The 22,737-nt window shown below is 46.5% G+C and overlaps 1 protein-coding gene across 1 annotated transcript in view; it reads left to right on the forward strand.

Moving 5' to 3' along the window:
* The window catches only part of SLC7A5 (solute carrier family 7 member 5), a 42,135-nt gene extending 26,402 nt beyond the window's left edge, over positions 1 to 15,733 (forward strand). Inside the window, exons 3-10 of the mRNA XM_069868285.1 lie at positions 1,285 to 1,390; positions 2,100 to 2,144; positions 3,507 to 3,630; positions 4,732 to 4,835; positions 5,596 to 5,692; positions 6,041 to 6,190; positions 7,604 to 7,781; positions 9,605 to 15,733. Of these exons, the coding sequence (XP_069724386.1) occupies positions 1,285 to 1,390; positions 2,100 to 2,144; positions 3,507 to 3,630; positions 4,732 to 4,835; positions 5,596 to 5,692; positions 6,041 to 6,190; positions 7,604 to 7,781; positions 9,605 to 9,660 (860 nt within the window). The 3' untranslated portion in view covers positions 9,661 to 15,733. The remainder of the gene's footprint in view (positions 1 to 1,284; positions 1,391 to 2,099; positions 2,145 to 3,506; positions 3,631 to 4,731; positions 4,836 to 5,595; positions 5,693 to 6,040; positions 6,191 to 7,603; positions 7,782 to 9,604) is intronic.
* The last annotated feature ends 7,004 nt before the right edge of the window (positions 15,734 to 22,737 follow it).

Here is a 22,737-nt window from a genome sequence, read left to right on the forward strand (position 1 = left end):
GAGGGAAAGACGAAATGTAGCTCTCCCACACGCACAGGGCAGCTCTGTGTCACTGGTACAGATTTGGAGCAGTCCCTTGTGAAGCCCCATGAATGAAAGATGCACCAGCAGACCAATAGCGCTGTCAGGAAAAGTCTTCCTTTCCCATTGCTAGAGAGATGAGTGCAAGGTGTTAAAAGGTCTCTGCATCCGTATTTGTTACCCAACCTCTGCAAAAATGGCTTTTTGTGGCATAGGGCAGTGAAAGTTTCCAGTGTGAGGGAGAAGAGAGGCCATCCAGCGGAAAACGCCTGGTGTCTTAGCATCCTTCCCCTTTCCCTTTGCACATCCTGGGTACCTTGTGCTATGAAATGAATGGTTAAGCTCCAGGCTCTGCTGACTGCCATGTGATGCAGTTGCTTGGGTGATTAGTAAAGATCTGTGCCCTAAGAGGAATCACATGGGCTTCCACAGGGCTCCCTGGATGCAAACGTGCCCTGCCGAATCCTGCCTCACCCCTGGCTTCTGGCTTCACCAAGGGGAGCGCTGGGTCCAGGGAGGGGAGTGTGGCTTCACCATCCTCGTCCTGCATCCAAGCTCCGCATCAAAAGGCAGGGAACAAAACAACTGCAGAGCATTTTAAAGAAAAATAAATAAACCCTTGGCTGCTTTGGGAGAGTTCTTACTAAAGGTACAATCGAGCCATCTATTTATGGCTTTTTGTTTCAAAAGCAGATACATAACAGGAGCTTTTGATATTCAAGCCCCAAAGAACCTGACTTCCCACAATCAAAGGGATTGCCATACCCCTCTGCTTTATCAGGTGGGACTGGAGGAAATCCTGGGTTTCTGCTTTATGGGTGGCTTGTGAAGTGGAGGAAATCCTGGGCTTTTTATCAAATGAAAGCAGCTTTCAGTTGAGAGGACAATGTGACAATATCTGTTTGCATAGCATCTTCCAGCAGGAAGGTCCCCAGAATGTTTTCTTTGCAGAAAGAAGGTATCTGGGAGATTTCCTCGGTGATAGCACGTTCCAGTGTGAGAAAGTTTTGAGGACTTGGTAGTGGCCAGTTGCTTGAGACAAGTATATTTGGGGCTGATTATTTGATGCATTACTCTGAACAAATTATATGCTGTAAAACAGGAAGAAGCACCCCAACAGAAACTTGTGTACGTGCTCTCTAGCATAACCTGAAATGCATCAACATGATAATTATCCTAAAAGCATCAATTTCAGCCCCCACAAAGGTCCGTGGGGCTCACGGTCCACATGCGTCAATCCATTCTTATTTCTGTTTTCTGCAGGTGATGTGACGAACCTGACTCCCGAGCAATCCTTCAAAGGCACAAAATTAGACGTGGGGAACATTGTATTAGCTTTGTACAGTGGTCTCTTTGCCTATGGAGGATGGTAAGATGCAGCCCTGAATTTCTTTTCAATGCTAAATACTGTACTTCGTTCCTTTGTCCCCAGAATGTGGTCCAGGACTCCCCATCTTGCTTGTAACCTGGGCAATGAATCAGATACTTTGGGTTTGCCCAGTAATGTCAGTAGTCATGTTTCACACAGCGTTTCCAGCCAGGACACAGAAACACAAAGAAGTGGGACTTAGAAGAGGCAGCAGATGATGGGTTGCTTGGCCCTGTTCCTAGGTGGTGTTAGGAGAAAGCAGCAAGGGTGGGTTTAGCTGGCAGAGGGGAGATGTTTTACACGCCAACAGATTATTTAAAGAACCAAACTGAAGCTCCTGGAGAGTTCCTCTATTGATCCGTTTGAGCACTTGCAAGCACAAGGAGCCTGCTCAATTTGCTGTGAACAGGCCAGTTGCAGCCGTCCTTATTGCCCTGTCGCCTGTGGGTCCAGCTCTTCACCTGCAATCACCCCTCTCATTGCAAAGAAGCTGGCAGCATGGTGTTCTTGATCCACCAGCACCATCCAGGGAGGGCACTTTGTGGGTTTTGTGCTGTAGGTCTTGGACTAAGCATCAGCCATGGTAAGTTTTACCACAGGTTTTGATATCTCTACCCCTCCTAAAATCCCCTTGCAGATGAGTAAGACAAAGGGCTTCGTTTATTCCATGGACTAAACAAAATTAACCACCATTCTTTTCGAATTACAGGAATTACTTGAATTTTGTTACAGAGGAGATGATAAACCCCTACAGGTAGGCATGTGTTCTGGGATGACTTCCTTGGGGGGAAAACTCATCATTCTTGGGAAGCCCCTTCCTCGTGTGTCTGACAGGGGTTGCTAATCAGCCCAGAAGCAAAGGTCTTTTCCTAGGGAAAGAGAAAATGAGGTAGATTAATGGTATTGTTCCTTTCTGGGGCAGGGGAAGGGGAAGAATAATCTCTTTATAAGAAGGGCTGTTGCTTACGCTGGTTTCCTGTGCTGCTACTATTATCAGTGTTGTTGGAAAGTCCTGCTTCCTTGGCATGGCACCTCTCTGAATTATAGACGAGGAAGAAGCACTCACGGCTTGTATAAACACCAGCAAGGGTATTTGTATGTACATATGTTTATCACGTGCTCTTCCTTTCTGTTGAGCAATAGCTGCTTTCTGCACTACTCGTGCCTTTCAGGGTTATGCAGGGGACCTGATGAGATGAGGGCAGGCCACGCCAAAGCAGATAATTGCTGATAAATCATTTTTGCTCATAGGGAAAGTGCCTATCCGGCACTATTGATACGAGTTTCAGGGTCACTTGTGCAAGAACCCATTCCTGGCTGACCCTGGCAGTGACTAGTGCCTGCTGGGAAGCATAAGATTGGATATGCCTTTTCCTTGTCAAACACAGTTATGAAAGTTTTTGCAGTTTGCAATTATTTTCTTGTCTTCTGAATGCAGTCATGGTATTTGACTGTCTCCTCCTGTGGCTTTGAGCTCCACTAGACCAATTATACATGGCATCAAGCAGGGTTTCCTTTTTCAGTTCCCATTTGCGAATGAAGTTAGACTATTTGGAAAGGCAAATTTGTACCAACACAGCCTCGTCTTTACAGACCCACTCAGACTGTGTCTGAACTCATTTTCTTTGAGTTTCATCAGTCCAGCCAGCTGCACAGAATTAGAGCCTAAAAACCACCCATTAAATTCTTGATCTTTCCGTCTCCCACAAGAAATCCACTAGCACAAATGCTTCTCCTTTGCCCAGACGAGAATACATGTGCTAATGCCACTGGCTACAAAGAGATGTGGGGGGTTAGTTTTAATTAATTGCCTTTGTAGTGATCTTGGATTACTGCTTCCCCAGACAGCCAGTGTCTCTCCATGCAAAAAGTCCCTTCTGCTATGATTCTTTACTCTGCGTCTGTCAGCTTCCCATGTGGGTGTCTTCCCCTCTCCTCAGAGAACAGTGTGTGGCTGGGAAACTGGATGTGCTGTAGAGCCAAAGAAAAGCAGAATGGCTCAAGCCAACTTTAAGTGAGCACAGGACGGCTGCAGCATGAGGCACTGATCCCTGGCATCAACAGCTCTCTTCTCTGGACTGCAGCATTCTATTCCTGATTTCTATTTCCTTTCTAGAAACCTGCCTCTGGCTATCATCATCTCACTACCTGTAGTCACTTTGGTTTATGTGCTGACAAACTTGGCTTACTTCACGACCCTGTCGACGGACCAGATGCTGACGTCTGAAGCCGTGGCTGTGGTAAGATAGGTGCATTTCTGATGTGACTCATCTGTTTTCCAGGGCTAGTTAAATCAGTCTTAAAATCTCTGCATACATCTCCACTAGTTTGTTCCATGTTGATCACATCTGCTTACAAAAAAAGCTGATCTTTAACAGGAGATAAAGAGCAACTGTGACGAGAGCAGGGACGAACAGTGCGATACCAAGTGGGATTAATCACAGACAATAGTGAGGGTGGGCAGACAGTTAATGGTGCTCTTAATTCATAAATATACAAGGTTGCTGCTGGCCTCATGACTTATCATCGGTTACCAGAGCATGATATTTATGGGAAAAGGTCGTTCAGTCAGTACTGAACTAGATTGTTCTCTATCTGTATCTCCCTTGTTTTAATTAAGAAAGAAAAATAATACCGCTACTAAATAAAAGGCCATTGCAGTCAGAAATCCTGATTGCTTCACGATTGAGCAGCATGGTGTGACCTTGCAAACTGAGTGTGACCAGGACTGTTCAGTGCTCCAAGGAATCTCCCAGTCCAAGATAAGGTGGTCGGGGCCATTCAGGTGAAAGCGCCGCATCCTTTGGGTTAGTACCAAGTTGCTGCTTCAGCCTGCGTGTACGCAGTGCTAAGTTCTTGGAGATGCCAGCCTGTGTTGCATTCCTGTAGCCATGTGCCTTTGCAAGTCTTGAAATCAACATAATAGTGTTGGCATAATGCAGTGAAGCAGTGCAAGGTCAATTTGTGACATAAAACTACAACTCCACGTCGCTGTGTTTCACCAGGGCTGTGTCCCAGGTCCTTGCTCAGCCGTTGGCAATATCTACGTGTCTGAACCTCCTCACGGTTTCTCTTTGGTCTTGAACTTTTGGATAGCTGTTCTGATAAATGTTGTGTCCTGACTTTGAAGGAAGGGCTTTCTACTGTTTCTTTGCAATTCCACAATATGCTTTTTCAGGAAAGAGGAGCAGCGAATGGCGATTTGGAAAACTCCATAGCAGCTTTAGCAATAAGCCGTGTCATTTGATCAGATTTCTACAAATACTACGTCTTTGTAGGCAGCTGTGAGTTCTTCTGGACATTCTGGGTGTGAAATGTCTGTCTTGTTGCCTCCCATTTAGGATTTTGGGAACTATCACCTTGGCGTCATGTCCTGGATCATACCCGTCTTTGTTGGGTTATCGTGCTTTGGATCTGTTAATGGATCTCTCTTCACTTCTTCCCGGTAGGTTTCTTGCTCAGTTTTGTTTATAAGTTGTGTTTTAATGCCTCTCCATTTGGAATTGTCCTTCAAGGAGTGGCTGTGGCTAAACACAAAGCCTAAATGGTCTGGAGGCCATGTGGGGAATGCAAAAAGGAGAATTTGTAAGACTTTAAAACCATAGCCAATTTAAAGGAAAGCCTTTCAGTGGTCTTAATCTTCTGTTCCTCAGGCAAAGTCCTGTTGAAGTTATTAGAACATAAACAAACCCAGGCTTGGGACTCAGTGGCATTGCCTGAGAAAGTGGTTTTAATGAAAAGCAGAAACTTATGAAACTTCAGGGCGGAGAATCCCTCCTGAAAGAGGAGAAAGGATGGGGACTGAGAAGGTTCCAGCTCTGACACACATCTCCTGGGTTGTCTCAGGAAAGTCACTGAATTGCTTTCTCTGGAAAGGAGGATATAATACATATTTTCTTGCATTCCTTGTCCATCTCCAGCCTTCATTCTAAGACAGGGACTTACCACTGTGTACATGTAGAACAACCCATGCTGGGGGCTGATCCTGGAGGGCCCCATTCCTGACCCAGTGACTGAACCAGCTGGCGTAATGCAAGGCACCACTAAGGTGGAAAACCTGCATGAAACCAGGGTGTTTCAGTCCTGCTGCCCCAGCACTCTCTAGGCTGAGCCTGGGCTGTCCCCACTTGTTTTATGCTGAAGACAAACTCCAGCACAGGGCTGAAGGTTGTAGAGGTGATAACTGCCCTGCTTTCCCACCTCAGACTGTTCTTCGTGGGATCCCGAGAAGGACATTTGCCTTCAATCTTGTCTATGATTCACCCCACGCTGCTCACTCCCGTGCCCTCCCTCATCTTTACGGTAAGCAACTAGATCTGTGGTGATGAGCACCCACCTGGTATTGAGAAGCAGGTTGGGGTTAGGATCCCATCAAAGTGGTTGGAGAGGGGCTGCTTGGGCACCATCTCCAGACACAGCAATTCCTGTACACACCTACAGGAGAGGGTAGACCCTTCTCCTCATATCCTCGTATGCCACTTCTGTTTTGAAATCACTCCATGTATCAACACAAAGTGGTTCAAATGAGCTAAAGATAATCAACTTGATTCCTTTGCTGTTATTATAAAATACCTGTCTTTAGTGTTGTAACATGTGATTTTTTCCCTACTTCTGCCTTCGCTAATGGTTGTTTTTTTTTCCTGGATGCAGTGTGTCATGACCCTGCTCTATGCCTTCTCCAACAACATTTTCTCAGTCATCAACTTCTTCAGCTTCTTCAACTGGCTGTGTGTGGCTCTGGCCATCATTGGCATGATGTGGCTGCGTTACAAAAAGCCAGAGCTGGAAAGGCCCATCAGGGTGAGAGCCTGGTAGCAATTGTGTGGTGGGTCCTCCCTGAGTCTCTTCTCAGCAGCGGGGAGGGGGAGATTCAGCAATTACAGCTGCTTGTCCTGTACAGAAGAGGGACTGGGCGTACAAGCGTGCAGGGGAAGTGTCATGTAGCCAACACAGGTGTCCCTGGTGTGTGGAAATCCACTGAATGAGAATCGGTGCAGGAAAGTGAAGAGCTGTCATGGCCATGAGGGCATCACAGTGAAGAAGTCTCTAGGTGTCAGAGATGAGGGGTGTTCCCAGTGGGAAGCTCTCAGTGACTAACACATTCCCCAGGACAAGTCATAGGCTGTGGCTCTCAGTGAAATGCTCTGCACCATCATGGAATTCACTTAAAATAATTTTTTAATAAAGCAGACAAACCCTCGCCTGCAGAGATGAGAACTTTGTTCTCTTTGTCCTTGGCCAGCTTGGCAGTACCGTATCCCCGCTGGGAGGAGGCCAAGATCATGTCAGCCACAAGCATGTTTGCCTTCCTTAAAGGCATCTTTCTCACTCTTCTCCCCTGCATGGTCAGGTCTCTGCCAGAGAGAAACAAACTCATAGACTGTACCAGTGCCTTCCAGAAGTAATTCATTGCAGGGTGTTTCCTATTTTAGGGGGTTTTCTTCTAAAAGCGGGGCTGCTCTCAGTGGACGCCAGGCTCGGAGCAGCATGGCTGAGTGCCCTGAGAAACTGCAGTGAAGATGCTTTGGCTGCTGCTGTGTTTGCTGCTGAATTTGATCTGTTGGTACAGGTGCTTTATATAAGGAATCAGTCAAGTACAGAGCTCGGGTCAAAAAAAGGGTGCTGAGTAAGGCTCTTGGCAAGCCGCGTCTCTGTGCTTTGTTTTGCTGGTATTAAATGTGTGTGTTAGGTGTTACCTCTTTGCACTTTCTCCAGTATTGCTTAAGCACGTTGCCTAAAAGGATCCCTTCTGCGTGGCAGTTCAAGGTCATAGAATCATAGAATCGTTTGGGTTGGAAGGGACCTTAAAACCCATCCAGTTCCAACCCTCCTGCCGTAGGCAGGGACACCTTCCACTGGACCAGGCTGCTCAAAGCCTCATTCAACCTTGAAAACCTTCAGGGATAGGGCAGCCACCACTTCTCTGGACAACGTGGGCCAGTGCCTCACCACCCTTACAGTAAAACATATCTTCCTAATCTAAATCTCCCCTCTTTCAGCTTAAAACCATCGCCCCCCCGTCCTATCCCTATACTCCCTGATAAAGGGCCCCTCCCCAGCTGTCCTTGTTCAGAGCACTGGGACAGACAGGAGCACAGTCCACATTCCACAGTGGAATTCCCTACCTGGGCTGTATGGCTAGATAAAATTCCCTGGAAAGTGTTCCATGTTCCCCGATACAATTTCTAAGCTGGTTTTTGGGTCTTTATATAGGTGAACGTCTGCCTGCCGATTTTCTTCATCCTGGCCTGCTTGTTCCTCATTGCTGTTTCCTTCTGGATGACACCAAAGGAATGTGCAATTGGCTTTGCAATCATCTTCAGCGGGATCCCTGTTTACTTCTTCGGGGTCTGGTGGCAAAATAAACCCAAATGGGTTCTCGAAGGCATCTGTAAGTATTACCAGGGAAAAGCAAGGGCACATCCTTGGCTTTTGCTCCTCAAATAGTAGCTTCTTGGTGAGCATGCTATAGCTGGTAGCTCTGGCTCTCTCATGTTGTAGAGGCTTCCAGTGTCTTGGCTGTGATCAGTTCTGCTTTAACGGTAACAAGTTTTAACATGATCATTGCCTTATCTACTAAGCACCTGAAATGCACCCTGACTTGCAATGATTGCAAAGTTTTTGGGTTTTGCAAAGTTTTTGGGTTTTTTTAATCTTGACAAACGCGTTGTTATGCTGAGGGCATAATGCACTGAGCACATTGCTGCCTTTCTTCTGCCTCCTGTAAAAGCACGAGGTCAAGCCTTTAGTCAGTAAAGAATCCCTTTCTAGTGGTGTAGGAAGGAAAATGAAGTAACAACACAACAGTCTGAGCACAGTTGGCTTCAATCTGATTGCTGAAATTTCGGAATTAGTCCCAGTCCATTGCTTAGCCAGTGCTAACGCTTCTGATCCAGTCAAAGCTCTCCTTGGCATCAAAACGTCGCAGCAGAGCAGAGGGAGGGGAAAATCTATGGATGTTTTCTATTAGGAGGTTTATTTTTAAGGTGTCTTTGTAGAAGGTTTTCCAACAGCTGATGGTACAGTGTGGTGTGTTTGAAGGGATGGTGAGGCTCTGCTTGGCACGTGGAACCTCTTTCTGACCAACTGAATCAAGAAAGTCAATCCAGGTTGTCTAAGTAACTGAACTCTACCATCTGCCTCCCAGCTCTCGTACAACAGGCTGACCTAGAAAAGCAGACAAGTAGGAATGCCCAGCCTTAGCTGGATGCTTTTTATGAAGAAGAAAAAAGGCTTTTAGTGGTGCTCAGCCGTGATAGTCTTTTTTTTTGACTCCCCTCTCTCTCTCTCTCACAGTCACTTTTGTATTCCGAGTATTAAACTCAGTTCCTGGAAGAGCCGTTTTGCGATGCCTGGATTGCAAATTACCATATTAATTGTTTTCCACTACTAAAGAAGAATATAGAAAATATTCTGGAAACATAGAATAATAATCCTGCAAATGTCTAGTTAGAAACACCTGAACTTGAAAAACGTGTATATTCATATATTGCAGATAATTTGATCACCTCCAACAGATCTGAGTTGGACTTTGTGTGTAGTTAGAATTGGTGTTAGCTTTACCTGGCAAGACTACCTTGTGATCTCCAGCCACACAGAGATCACAGGTGTGTTTGGATACCAGCCACCAAAACTAATGGGTGGAAAAATAAAGTTATTGAAGTTTAGCACCTTTCCCATGCTGGCTTGCATCTGAAAGGCTTCCTTTTCTCTTCACCTGCTCTGTGCAAGGCAGCAGACTCTGCCTTGTGTTCAGTATTCTGTGTTGGTTTTGTCCTGGGTACTCGAGCCTTTAAAGAAGCTGTGTGCACATATTTTCAGATTGGAAGTAAACGCATTGGCTCATCTTTTCTGTGCCCATTCCTGCTATTGTGCCTGACTTGGTTTTGGCTGCTTGCAGTTCTGGCATCCAAACTTAGTTACCATATCACCATGCAATTAGAAACTAGTGTCAAGAAGTGCTGGAGCCTCTCTGGGGGCCGTACAACATCCTTGCTGCAGGAGCAAAGCTCCCAGTGTTGCATGAGTAGAGAGCAGCTTGTGGCTCATTTGCTTTCCTATCTTAACTTGTATTTGGACTAACCTCGCTGAGCCCCAACACGGGGAGGCAGGTGGTTTGGCCCTTTTGAGGCAAACTGTCACAAACTGAAACCAAGTTACACGTTGGGTCTCTGCATGTGATCTCTGACCTGTACTTTGCTTTCTTCCCTGTAGTCTCCGCAACAGTCCTGTGCCAGAAACTGATGGTAGTGGTTCCACAAGAATCATAAGCAGGAAAAGCAGAGACATTCAGCTTGAGGAAACGCACAATATTATTTTAAGACGACACAAGGAGAAAACACTTCTGATCCCTCGTAGATGAAACCTAGGCACTGGAGCACCCCATCAGAGCTGCTTCATGTCCAGCACCATGCCCCCAGCTCTGCCTTGCCTCCTCCAGCCCCTTCATTGCCACCCATCAGCCTGGCAGATGAGCAACCCTGCGATAAGAAGTTCTTGGTACGAACATGGGCCAAGGAGGAGGAATTCCTGCCAGCAACTTCAAAGGGGTCCTGCCCATCTGGCAGCAGCGAGTCCAGGCAGCCTCTGTGTGTGTGTGTGTTTGTGAGATAGTGAGGGCTGGACTTCAGCTCTGTGTAGGCTTACTTGGATGGGGTCTGGGAATCCCCAGACAATGGTGGTTCTATTCATGAGCCTGGTCTGAGTGTTGCCAGCTGTATGAATGTGCCTGGGGCTGGGACTGTTGCAGAAGCTGCGGGTTGGTCCTGAGCCTGGCCCACCAGCTTACCTGGTCAAGGCGGGGTGGTTGGGCAACGAAGGTTGGCTGATGTTGGCTCACATGCTCACACACACAGAAACACATACCAAAATCCATGCTGCTGGATGCTTTGGGCTCTGTCCACTGGCAGTGACATACGTGAGACAAGCCAGAGCAGAATTAGTGTCAGAGAAATGATATGGGGAGGCCTCTTCTGACTTTCATTGCGTTCCTGAAAAGAGCACTCGGGGTCTCCTTTCACTGCTTAGCTTTTAACTCTCAGATCCAAGCCATCTCCCTGCTATTGAGCGAGTCCTCTGGGATGCTCTTCATCAGAATGCCCATCCCATGGCCCTGTGAATTAGCGCTGAGGCAGATGGAGGCCTGAGGGTGGAGTTCTTTCTGATAATCCCAGGGAATTGCAAGTAGCAGAAGGCCAAGTCCTTGCCTTGCTCACTCCGTGTTTTTCTGTACACAGGCTGTCATCCAGCATGGGATGAGCAACATCACGCTCTCCAAATGGCCCTGTTTGTTGTCCTCAGTGATTCATGTTTGCCCCTAAACCATTTGCAAAGAGAAAATAAGGGTGGGATTCCCTTGGTTCATTCCCCAGTGTCCTTCATTATGCTGTGTCTCTAAAACATGCAGTGGAGATGGGACCAATTGGTCTGGGGTGTAGAAAGGGGCAGGTGTCCCTGGGTAGCTGGAGCTTGGCTTTAATCTTGTTCTGCTGTAGATGGTCTGTTTTGCTCTAAGAAGCAGGGACTGGGGTCCTGCTCCTTCTTCGTGCAAAACTGCAGCATCGGGTTTGGCTCGGTGAGATGCCTCTACCAATATCCTTCCTGTTAAAGGAGTGGTCTTTGGGCACATATCACGATCCACATGTGAAAACTTGTTTTGTTGTTGTGGATGGTACAATCCCATCCCCTGAGCCCGACCAGAGTTCCTCTAGTTCCTATGTAAACTGCCCGCTTAGGGAAGTATTGGTTCATTTGGTCAAAAGCATCACTTTTTCAGCAAAACTGCAATTCTCAAACAATTTGCTCATAATGCCTCTGCGCTCAAGGTGACAGCTGGAAATCAAAAGCATCTTTTTCCCACAAGTGAGCTGCTTCCATCTGTGTTACAGATCTTTGTGCTTGTGCTTTGTGCAAATGGGTTGTTGAAATTGTTTTTCTCTGCGATATTTTTGTAAACTAAGCTATGTGGAAGCCAGGATCCTCCAAGAGCAAATGCTTTCTACTGGATTCTCCTTGTAGCAGAGAGTTACTTTGGATGAAGAGGCATTAAGGACACCAATGGTACTAGCTCACGCTTTGTCCTTTTAAGAAGTTCTTCAGCAAAACTGTGTTTATTATAGCAGGTGGCAGCTTCTGTTCAAGTGTGTGTGCGCTGATGATCGTGGTTATGTCAGTGAGTGTCTATGTGCAGCTCTTTGCTATTGCTTCACCAACCATGTGTCTTTGCTTTGAGGCAGTGCAGGCGGAATAGGTGAGACAATCATCATCCTGAAAACCTTTGCTGTCAGGTTGCTTATTCCCTGGCAGCACAGTGTAGAGAGGCCCAAGCCAGCTCAGGTACCACTTTACACGTGTTAAGGTTGAGCTCTCCTGGGGAGAGACCTAACCTGTGGAGACCTGCAGCTGGTTTGGGTACATCTACAGTGCAGAAGAACCCAAAGTTTTGGCCAGTGCCTAGCTGTTCAGGGACCTTTGTGCAAGGAATGGGAGCATCTCGGATCCAGTGCCTGTGGAAAGATGTTTGCATAAATAAGGTTGTGAACCATAAAACCTGAACTCGGTTATTTGAATCCTCTTCCTGCTGAAGGCTGAGATGTTTTGGCAGCCTAGTGCTGTGAAATCACTGCTTATGCTGGACCTGTTTCATTGAGAGAGAACCTCAGTCTGTCACCTTCTGCTTGGTCTGCAGGTTTTTGGCTGTAACAGTCCCAGGGCTGGTTTCCTGCAGGGCCTGAGCTCAAAGCAGGGGCTCTCAGTGCTATTACTTACCGGCAGAATTACTTGTCATGCAAAAGAAAGGGATTTGAACTCTCAGACACCTCAATACGATGTAAATTAGCACTCAAGTCCAAGCCCCAGAGAGCTCAGGAATAGGTCAAAATCTCCCAAAGGCGTGGGGGTTGCTTGGTTTGGACGCATCTTTAAATGAGTGTGATGAAAACCATCACTACAACATACCCTCTTGGTGAACCTTTCACACTGGTTTTAAAGAGGGGATGTCACACTGAGAAGTATCATTTTATTAAGGAACTTAATTAAATCCTTAACTTGCTTGCTCACTCCTGATGAATTTTCATGAATCTTCACTTGCTGCTGAAGATCTCTCACACTAACCTGTTTGCTCTGGCATTGATGCCATATGTTTCATGGTGATCTCACCAGCATCTCCCTGGCAATAGAGATATAGGGAGAAACTGAACCAGGTATCGGCACAGACTGACGAAAACGTTGAATTTGGTTGGCTACAGCTCACATCTCAAAGTTTGCCTTTCAAAAACCTGATCTTTTTTATATCCCTGAGCCATTGACCCTGATAGTTCCCCTCCACCAGCACTTGGTGATGTGGCTGGAAGAGGCTGGGTTATTTTTTCCAGAAGGCCAGGGAGACAGTGAGTAAGGGGGTAGAACTGAATTTCATTTTATAAAGGAAACACAACTGAAGTAATTTTTACTCCAACTGGCTATGTTCAGCTGGATTTTGGTATGGAAAAAGAGAGAATACATCTCCATGAAAGACCTCCTTGCTGCTTGTTTTCCTCAGATTTGGAATAAGATGTGTCATGGAGGGCTAGAGGAGCAACAGAGACTTGACAGAAAATTATTTATCATTCCCTGCACTGGATGTGGGATTTTTCTGTTGTTTCTCTGTTCATTTGTGCTCTCTGGAGCCCGTGATCAGTCATGCCTGTTGCAGCCCTCCAAGGGAGACAAACCCTTCCTGCAAAGGACACGTAGTCACAGTGACCATGAGTTTGCATTCCTAAAGAGTAGCTACAGTTCAATGAGGTACCATGTGAATCTATTTCATCTGACAGTATTCTGCAAACACAGCAGAGCAGTTGTGTTAGTGGAGTTACAGAATCATTAAATCATTTGGGTTGCAAAATAGCTTTAAGATCATTGACTTCAAGCATGGAGCTGTAGCTGCATCCTTCTGCCAGTGATGGCTGTGCTGCAGTAGTCTGTTGGTCCTTGTTCTAAACCCCCTTTCAATTATTGCTTTTCTTAGCTTGTTTTTAAGTATTAAGAATCCCAGGCAGCTGGTTGGTTTGGGTGTTCATGGAATAGCATCCTGCAGGGATTGCTAAACAGTCGGACAGCAGCATGCGGGGGCTGGCAGCCAGATGCTTTCTTGCCCATTGGGTTCCTCTTTCTAAATGAGAAACCTTCTTTCCAACTGCGAGGGGAACCAGCCTTGCTCAGCTCTGCAAAATGCTTCTGAAATGCTCCTGGCCAAAAATGGAGGGCATTTAAGTCATCCTAGGTGGATTTTTTGTTGGTTTTGTTGTTTTTTTGTTTAAACTTCCCGCAGTATTTGCAGGGTTTCTATCTCAAATACCTTGTTCTGGTAAACACGCTTTTGTTTTTAAGGGCACCCTCTGTGAATACTGACTTCAAAGGGACTCTGTCACTGCTGAACAAACTTTAAAGACCCCTCAACTGGATTGAAACTCCTCTGAAGCAGCTTTGTTGTTCTCCAAGTGCTCTCCTTGTGGGCAGCTCAGGCAGGGCAATAAACTAGTCTTCTCCATGGGCTGATGTGCTGTGAATCTGCCTTGAGTGCAGAGCCCTCGAGGGGCAGTGGCTGTTGCAGCAGAGCTCTTCCCCATAGCTGTGACTTTACAACCACAGAGAGATGTTTGCAGTGGCAGAGTCCCGGTCTGGCTGCAGGGAATCACAGGGAAGGCTTCTCCTTAGTCTGGGAAGGTACCTTTACCTTCAGCTGAGGCTACAGTGTTCTCAAGCTTTAATAAAAAATAAAAAAGAAAAACCATAAAAAAAAAGAAGGCAACAGCCCACTCTTGTCATTAAACAACACACTGGCTGTTCAGGGCTGTTCTTGTGGGACACCAGCTTTTCCATCAACCGGTTGCGCAACTCCATTTTTAATGACACTAAAGGGGACTGTGACGTTGGCCATTGAGAAAGGGCTGGAACAAAGCTTCCTACTGGAGCCTGAGAAAGGGCAATGCAGGGGCGAGACGGCTCCATTTCCCCCAGGGCTCATGCTGAGGTCTGCCAAGTTGGCGCCGCAACCTCAGCAGAGCCCCAGGAACTGAATCACAGCTTTGCACCAGCGCTGCGAGCCCCACGAGCATCTCCAGCTGCGGGAAGGGCCAGTGTGGCTAGAGCCAGTGGCACTTGGCTACTGACCAGGGTGATGGGAATCTGCTCCTGCACCTCCACCGGGAAACCTGCCCGTACCAGGGCATGCGACCTTGGCATTGAGCGATGCTCGAGGGGCTTGAGGAGTTGCAGCCAGCGAGCCTTAACACTGGTTTTGCCCATACTTGAGAAGTTTTCTCTCAGCTTACACAGTCTGAACTGCAACTAGCAGCTGGCGCATGGGGTGTGGGTGGTTCTGCTGGGCTTGGTGGAACCAACAGTGCCCAGTTTGGTCTCCTGGGAGATGTAGAGGTAGGAAATGTGGCTTGGGTTAGGTTGCCCCAGAGGATTATTTCTTTGCTTTTATCTCCCTGTTCCTTGCGTGAGAAAGGGTGTTGCTTCCTCCAGCTGTTGAAGTGTTAATCAGAAAAAAAAAAATATTTTTTTAAACATTGAATTAATTTTTAAATGGCCTAAAAAGAGTCTTTATATCTGCACCTCAATTATTCCCACTGGGCGATGTTCATCTTGGCGCAGGGGCTCTGCAAGCACTCAGATGCTCTCCTGTATCCCAGTGGGACCTGGCATTGTGGGGTCTGGCTGTGTCTCCTGCACAGGGATGAATTTCACACGTAGGGAAAAAAATCCTTAGTTGTTCAGAGGACAGCGTGAGGTCCGTGTCCCACCTAAATCCTTGGAAAGGAAGAATTTTAAGTGGTACCCAGACCTTGCGCTGGGCCATAGAACAAAAGGAGGGTGAAATTCCCTTCTGGTGAATAATCTGACTTTTCAGAGATACTTTTCTTCTAACGTTTGTATTTTTGTTGGTTTTTTTTTAAAAAACACAGAAAATAAAGGATCTTAAAATATAGAAGAAAATCTAGACCTGATTTTACAATTTTGTTATATTTGGTTGCTTTAAAAATATTTTACTAATTTAAATGTTGCTGTAGATGACATTCTATTTATTTTAAGGGGTAAATATCTTTTAGTCTTAATACTTCTACAGTATGCGCTGTCTATTTACAATGTTTGTGTTCCTGTCAACACAGCTATTCCACAACTGGCCGAGTGCTGGTCAGCCTGAATCAAATTGCCTTGTAAAACAAGAGGTCTCCTGCAATGTATTTTTTTCTAATATCTCTTGATTCTTTTATGTCTGTGGTTAACAAATCTGTTAAATGTTTGGGTTCTATGTTTTGAGTTGTTTTGTTTTTTTAACAAAGAAAGCTGAATTACAACTCTCGTTGTTGGTCTTTGCCTCTAAAACTCTTTATGTTGCAAAAGGTTGACTTGCTTATCCTACACCCACCAGCACCCAAGCTCTGCATTTCCAAGCATTCCTCTTGCAGATGGGTCTAGGAGCGTAGCCTAGCAATTACAGCATCCATTCCTCTGTCACCATCCTCCTTTTTTAAGTTCTAGTTACCATTTCTGCTTTTGCATGTGTTAAAATTTAAGGCATGGGAAAGTGGGTGAGCTTTGTGCAGGAGGTGGGAGCAGAAGAGGGATGTTCCAGTTCCCAGGATATATCTGCGTGGTTGTACAACACGGATGCTGGTCAGGGGGTGCTACAGTCGACTGATGTCTCAAACAATGAGAGAATTCACAAAAGAAAGGCAATTCTTCATTTACTCTTGAGCATTGCGGCTGCTTCAAAAAGTAACACTGGAAGAGAGAATGCAGTGTTAAATGCTCAAGCCCAACATCCTCTTAAAACCAAAGTAATGTTTAAGTTTATATAAAGGAAGAAGTTAGAGGTGCACAAATGAGTATGCAGCTACCAGGATAATGTTTGTGACAAGGGGCACAGAGGCTCTTCCCCTATGGCATTGGAGACTCTTAGTGATGGAATTAGAGTAATCTAATAAAAATAGCTGTAAAAGCCAGCACGGCTAAACAGCTGAATAGCCTGAGCCGTTAGTGATTTAAAAGAGATTTGAAAAGAATGAAGGAAAACAGAAGAGAGATAAATTCTGGCAAATTATATATAAAACCTTAACAAGACAAGTCAATGGCACATTCACAAGTGGGATGCTGATGGCACAGGGAGAAGGGCTGTGATGCCCGCAAGAAGCTTGCCAGGGACACGGTGGGTCCCATGCTGCGCTGCAAAGCGCTCTAGCAGACAGAAAAGACAGCAGCACAGAAATTAAATGAGTTATTTGCCTTGTGTTTGCTGCATGCTTGCTTGGAGAAGTTCCCTTGCTGGAGCCTTTCTTCACAAGGAGCAAGCCCAAGGAATTGCTGCCAGATAAAGCCTCGTGTTTTGGAGCAAAGCTCCAGCTGTGGGATTCAGAGGCCTTCAAGAGCTGCAAAGGGTCCCAGATCAGATTAAGTGCTACCAGCAGGCATGTGCAACCCACTGCACAGGGCAATGATGTCTGTAATACAGGAGGTGGCAAACGGGATGCCAGCACGAGTCAAAGGTCAAGGAGTAGCCCAGACTGGGTGCACGAAGCTGTTGTAGAGGATACAGTGAGCCCAGAGATGGAGAAGAGCATCCTGGGGAGAAACACGTGGCTTTCCTACTGAGCAGTCAGTCCTCAGCAGATCATCAGGCCTCCAGAGCCTTTTATCCTCAAGGTTTCAGCAGGCCCAGGTCTCACAGAGCTTCCCACATGTTTGAAAGAAGGAATTAATTTCAGTGATAATTGTTTGGGAGACTGAAAGCATTGGCATAAGTAGTTACGAGTTGGGGGAAGGTGGTCTGCAGAGCTTACATGGGGATCTTTTCATGGTTCAGGTCAGTTCAGCACACACGATCTGGAAAAAGAGATGGACCGGGGTGGCAAAGTGTCCTGGAAAACGAGCATTTTTCAGGCTCATCAACTATAAAGATGATTGCAATGAGAGATCTCCTGGCAGGGCAATAAAACAGCAGATGAAAAAAGCATAAGGAAGTGAGAATGAAGAAGAACAATTCCAGTGACTCTGTAATGTTGCTCCATGTGTCTGTCCTGAGTGCTGAGCTGGTTCGGCCACCCCACCTGCAGGAGCAGGAGAGGACTCGGGCTCGCTGGAGCACAAGCACTGGGCAAGCACTCAGGCACATGGCTCCAAACAAAGGCAGGAAGTGTTTTTGCACACGGCAGCATTAATAATATGCTCAGTGTCAGGGGATGTTGTTGAGACAACTTTTATGTCTGCGTTCGAGTTCAAAAAGGAGCTCAGATAAAAGGGTTTGTCATTAACTGCAGGCTCTGCCTCAAGGAACACTATCTGTGTGATCCGAGGCTGGAAGGACAACCCTGGGAAGGGATCAGACCTCATGAGTTTTCTCTGAAAGGTCACTGCTGATGTGTGCTGGGGACGTGGTCCTTTGGCTGTTGGCTCACACCGAGTTGTCGTTTCCTTTGGGGCTGCTGTGGCAGCCGTGTCTTCGCCTCCAGAGGATGGACAGGGATGCATCATTGGTGGCAGGTGAAGCCTCACAGTGGCAGAGGAAGCTCTGTGCTGGGCTTTGCCTGGGAAGGACTCACTGCTTGGGAGCCACGTATGGACCCACCCTGGTCCCCAGGCACCACTGAGGTGCCTAGAAGTATCTCCTCAGCTTCATGCCTTTGTCCTGGCAGCTGGAGGTTACAGTGGTGATGGGAGGGGGCAAGCATGGGAAAGCAGCCCTTCTGGAGGACACACAGGCAGGAAGACTGGTGTTTTCCACCCTTGAACCAAACCCATGACATTTTTCTCCCCAACCCCAGGAGTGTATGTGTGTTTGAGTGGCACAGGGAGGGTCTGCCACCAAAGACAGGTGAGCCCTTGAAGCAGCAGATAGAAACGACCCTGCAAACTGGAGACAAGCCCAGCAAAAAGCAATAAAATTGCTGTATATTTGAAGATTTGTGTGAAAGATGAAAGGCACTAAATACGTTTGGATTGGGAAAAAGCCGTTGTGTGACACTAAGGGTGTGACATGGGCTGGGAACTTCTTTGAAGGTGCAAACCTAAGTGAAAGAAATGAGCTGATGAGGAATTGTGGATGGAACTAATAAAAGGATCCTCTGAGGCAGACAAAGCAAAACACCAAGACCAAGATACAGGTATGAGAAAATTCAGTAAAAGGAGAATTGATGTTGACAAACTTCCTCAGCAAAATACACCCAATAACAAAACTGTGCCCTTAATATCGAGGCAATGGGAGTTCTTCTTGGAAGTCTTTTTTATTTTTAAAACAGGAGTTGCTAACATTTCACCAGTTGTACAAAAGCCATGAAATAAAGGTGTCTCTTCAGAGCATACGAGTGTTCTGGAGGCCTATTAAAGGTGTCAGCACTCACAACACCAGATTTATAGCGCAGTGGGTGTTGGAGATCTTTAATAAAAGCACTCCTCCAACCCCATCATTACCACACCTTGAAATGGAACAGAGGGGTTTTTACAGATACCTGTAACTTTCTCACTTTTGTACATTTACTGAATATGCAAGTTTTCTGCCTCTCTCAGATTACCAGCCTTCACACTGGGGTCGGATGGCACAGGAGATGATGGTGTGCTCAGGGGGGACATGGAAATCTGAGCTCTTCTCCAGCCCCCCCCCCCACCATCTGGCTGTGCTTCTGCTTCCCCAGCCAGGAATGATCTTGCTCACCAGCCGAGAACAGACAAAAAGCTCTGTCTGAGTGGGGCAATGAGTGCTGGAAATTCCCCTGGTCTTCATCCAGCAAAATATAAATCTACATTTGAATCCCTACATTGAATTAGAGACCAGGGAAGTAAGTAAAGTCAATTCCTCTTGCCTGAGCTTCTCTAATTTAATGAACTTAAATCGACAGTGTCCTATGGGGCTATTGTGCAAAGCACCTAGTGTTCACGTGAAGAGCTCTGCCAGCACCTTGTCTCCAAAAGTCAGCTTGCAGTCAAGGTTTGCTGGAGCAGAAAAGGTACCTGTTGCCTTAGTCCTGGTAAATAGGTGTCCTGGGGTGCTTGTCCCGACTTGATTAGCCCCTTCAACACAATCAAATTACCCACCGTGTGCACCAGGAGCTGCGGCAGCAGTGTTGGCCAGCAAAGAACCGAGCAGCAGCCCAGTTTGGATGGAGCTGGAAAGATGCTGAGCAGGGGAAGGATGCCAGGATGAGGGACAGTGCCCGAGACATCAGAAACAGGCAGGGTGACAGATTATGTAAGAAAAACAATTCTTTTTCTTTGTATTAAGAGCTCTTTATAACTCCTGCTTTGGAGCTGATTCCCTGCCTCCTCTTTGTAGCCAGGGCAATAAGCACTGAAAGGGTCCTGCTCGAGTTCCCTGTCCTGCCCTCCCAGCTTCTCCGCATGGGTTGTCATCACTTGCCAATGAGCCAAGAGCCAACTTGCCAAGAGCCAGACCACATTGCCGGCTGCAGCAGGAACATGCACAGGTTGCAAAGCAGACTCAGTGGGGAGGGATTCTTTTGTCCATGGTTGCGACCAAGCAGACCAGCAGAAAGGTCTTTTTTATATGTGTTCTGCCACCACATTTTCCTCATACACATCGTGCCAGGCTTTTTGCATAATTCAAAGCAAGCTTTGAGCAGGGTATCACCAAAGATGTCTCCAGACTGAAAATGAGGTACTGTCTGTAATGGCATCAAGTTATGAAACTTGAAACCTTCAGAGCCATAAAACAGTATTATCACAAAAATGAGTAATAAAAATAAAATGCAGAGCTTTGTGCACACTAAGTGCCGTAAGTAAATTCTACGGATGTGGCAATATGCCTGTACAAACCCTAAAAGCATAACTACATGGTGGGAACATGAGCATGTTCTCCGCTTCGGACCAGTTTTCTTGCTGGTTTAGTCAATGTCTCCAAGAACCTGGCTTCTGATTTCAGTGAGGTCATTTCTGCTCTAACTTGCCTGGGAAAATCACGGGCTCCCCCCTCTCCCCACGCAGCTCCTTGCCTTGTGTAACCGCTGCGTGCCGCGAGCTTGTCCGTCTTAGCCTTTGGCTTTGCAGAGCTCATAAATCAGGTCTGGACATCTCAGGTATTCGGGAGGTTTTGCAGCGCCACAAGCAGCACGGAGGAGCCGGCACATGTTACCTCTGAGGGGAGCATTGCTGCAAAGACACCGGGTCAGTTATACGTGAAAAAAAATCCCAGTGTCTGGAGGGGAAGCGCTCCCTCTGCCAGTGGAAGGGTGGGTGGTGAAGCTCCTGCTCAGTCAATAGGGACTAAAGTCCTGCAAGTCTCCATATGACAGAGAACATGCAAAACATGGTTGGGCCTGCGAGGACTTGAAAAGAAATTGCTTCTAGCCCTCCTTTTCATTAAACAAAAGTCAGCAGACCAACTGCACATAGATAATAAAAAACAACAGTAGATGTAATCTTTCTACATCAAGTCTTGAGAAAATCAAGCTGAGTGTTTTGGGTTTGTATCAACAGCAGCTGGGGAAATGGTTGCGTGGCCACCAGGAGATTTGACCAGCCAGCCAGGGAGCTCAGTTTGCAGACATCACTGCAAGGACTGAAAAGGATGCCCAGACTTGGCAGTGCACCCTATCCTGCCCCTCCGCCCAGCACTGGCAGCCGTGAAACCTGCCTGCAAGTCACTGGGATGTGGCTGCTGCTTGGGGAGAGCTGGCTGGACCATGGAAAAAGCCTGCCAGTCATAGAATCATAGAATCACTAGGTTGGAAAGGACCCACTGGATCATTGACTCCAACCATTTCTATCAACCACTAAACCATGTCCCTCAGCACCTCATCCACCCGTCTTTTAAACACCAGAGAGACCCAAAGGAAACACACTGTCTGCAGGGTTGCTCCTGCTAAATGGTATTTCGCTACGTGCCAGCACTGTGTTTGCCTTGGGGGGAAAAAAAAAATAACCCAGACTGACAAAGTTGCTTGATACAGCGTTTTCAAAGAGGCTTTACACAATGTAAAGAGTTTAAACTCACATGACATGTTGGGTTGTGCAATCACTGCAGAAATCAGCATTGGCTCCAGACAGCGCTATTACAGGGGGAGAGCAGGAACCCAAGAAAGCAGCTGAACAGAAAGGTCTGGGCTGATGAGGTGCTAATTGGACAGTCCTTCCGGTAGAGAAAATAATTGCTTCAAAATAAAAATGCCAGTTCCTAGAAGAAAGCCATTTAAAGGCACAATAATCCCAGTGTAGATCAGACCCTTGGATAATGAAAAATTACTACTACTGGTCATATTTTTTTCTTTAGAAGGAACATTTGGGGATGGAAAAATCCTTCAGTCACTTGTTCATGTTTGTTTTCTTTGTATACTTCCAATATTTTCTAGAAGAATACAGAAGATTGGCATTATCTAGTTAGAAAGCCTGCGAGCCTCACTCCTCTATAGCTTTTCTTTAGTTTCCATGTTTAATTAAAATTAATACCTTAAATTAAAACATAGAAAACGAGCAAAACCAGTCTGTCCATTTTTTTCTAGTGTGCATTGGAGCTTCCGAGCGGGTGCTATTACTACTGAGCAAAGCTTAAGAAGCTTTTGTCTTATTCATTAAACCAAATTTCAGACAAACTCTGGCACCTGACTCAAATGAGACAAAACACAAAAATCTTGCAAAATATTCTCTATGGGATTTTCTACTCCATATGTGGGCCAGGTCCTACCTAGATTTCTTCCCTCCCCTCAGGACAGAATAATAAGCTTGCAAACCTACTTTTACATCCATCTAATGCTGGCCATGGGCTTGCAGCCTCTTCAGTGTCTGGCAGAAGACCATACCATGAGCTGTTGCACCAGATGAAAACAGTAGGAGCCGTTTTGCAGCCCACAGGGTGGGAAAGCACCCAGAGAGGCAGAGCTCTGCCCTGTCCTCCCCCAAAACTGAGAGCTCTGCTTCCTTCCTCGCAGGAAGCTCTTTTTTTTGCAGGAAAAGAGCCTTCTACTCAACCCAGCATCCACGAGGCTGCTCAGAGCTGTACCAGAGTCTCAGAAATGGGCTGTTTTCCTACAGAAAAGGATCCCTGGCAGGAACACAACTTACTGCAGCTACCCGTGAGTTAACCACCTGCTTGTTGTGGCCTGTTCTCCACCGGTACGCTTCAGCTTGAGAGCTTTTGGATGCTGAAGCCAGCTCTGTTGATTCATGCAGGGGATTAAGCAGGGAAGGATGCTTTCATTTGACTTTCCTTGCCCTTATTAAATGAATTCCAGCTTTTCTGTGGAGTTGCACACCCTGCTTCGTGTGCCATGGTCTCCCAGGTGCCAATCCTGGTGCAGAGCACAGTGGGGAGAGTGCTGTGTTGTCATTTTGGGGTGGTTTGCTCCAAGCATCAG

The sequence above is a fragment of the Phaenicophaeus curvirostris genome, chromosome 14 (assembly GCF_032191515.1).
Source record: "Phaenicophaeus curvirostris isolate KB17595 chromosome 14, BPBGC_Pcur_1.0, whole genome shotgun sequence".
In the NCBI taxonomy this organism is placed as follows: Eukaryota; Metazoa; Chordata; class Aves; order Cuculiformes; family Cuculidae; genus Phaenicophaeus; species Phaenicophaeus curvirostris.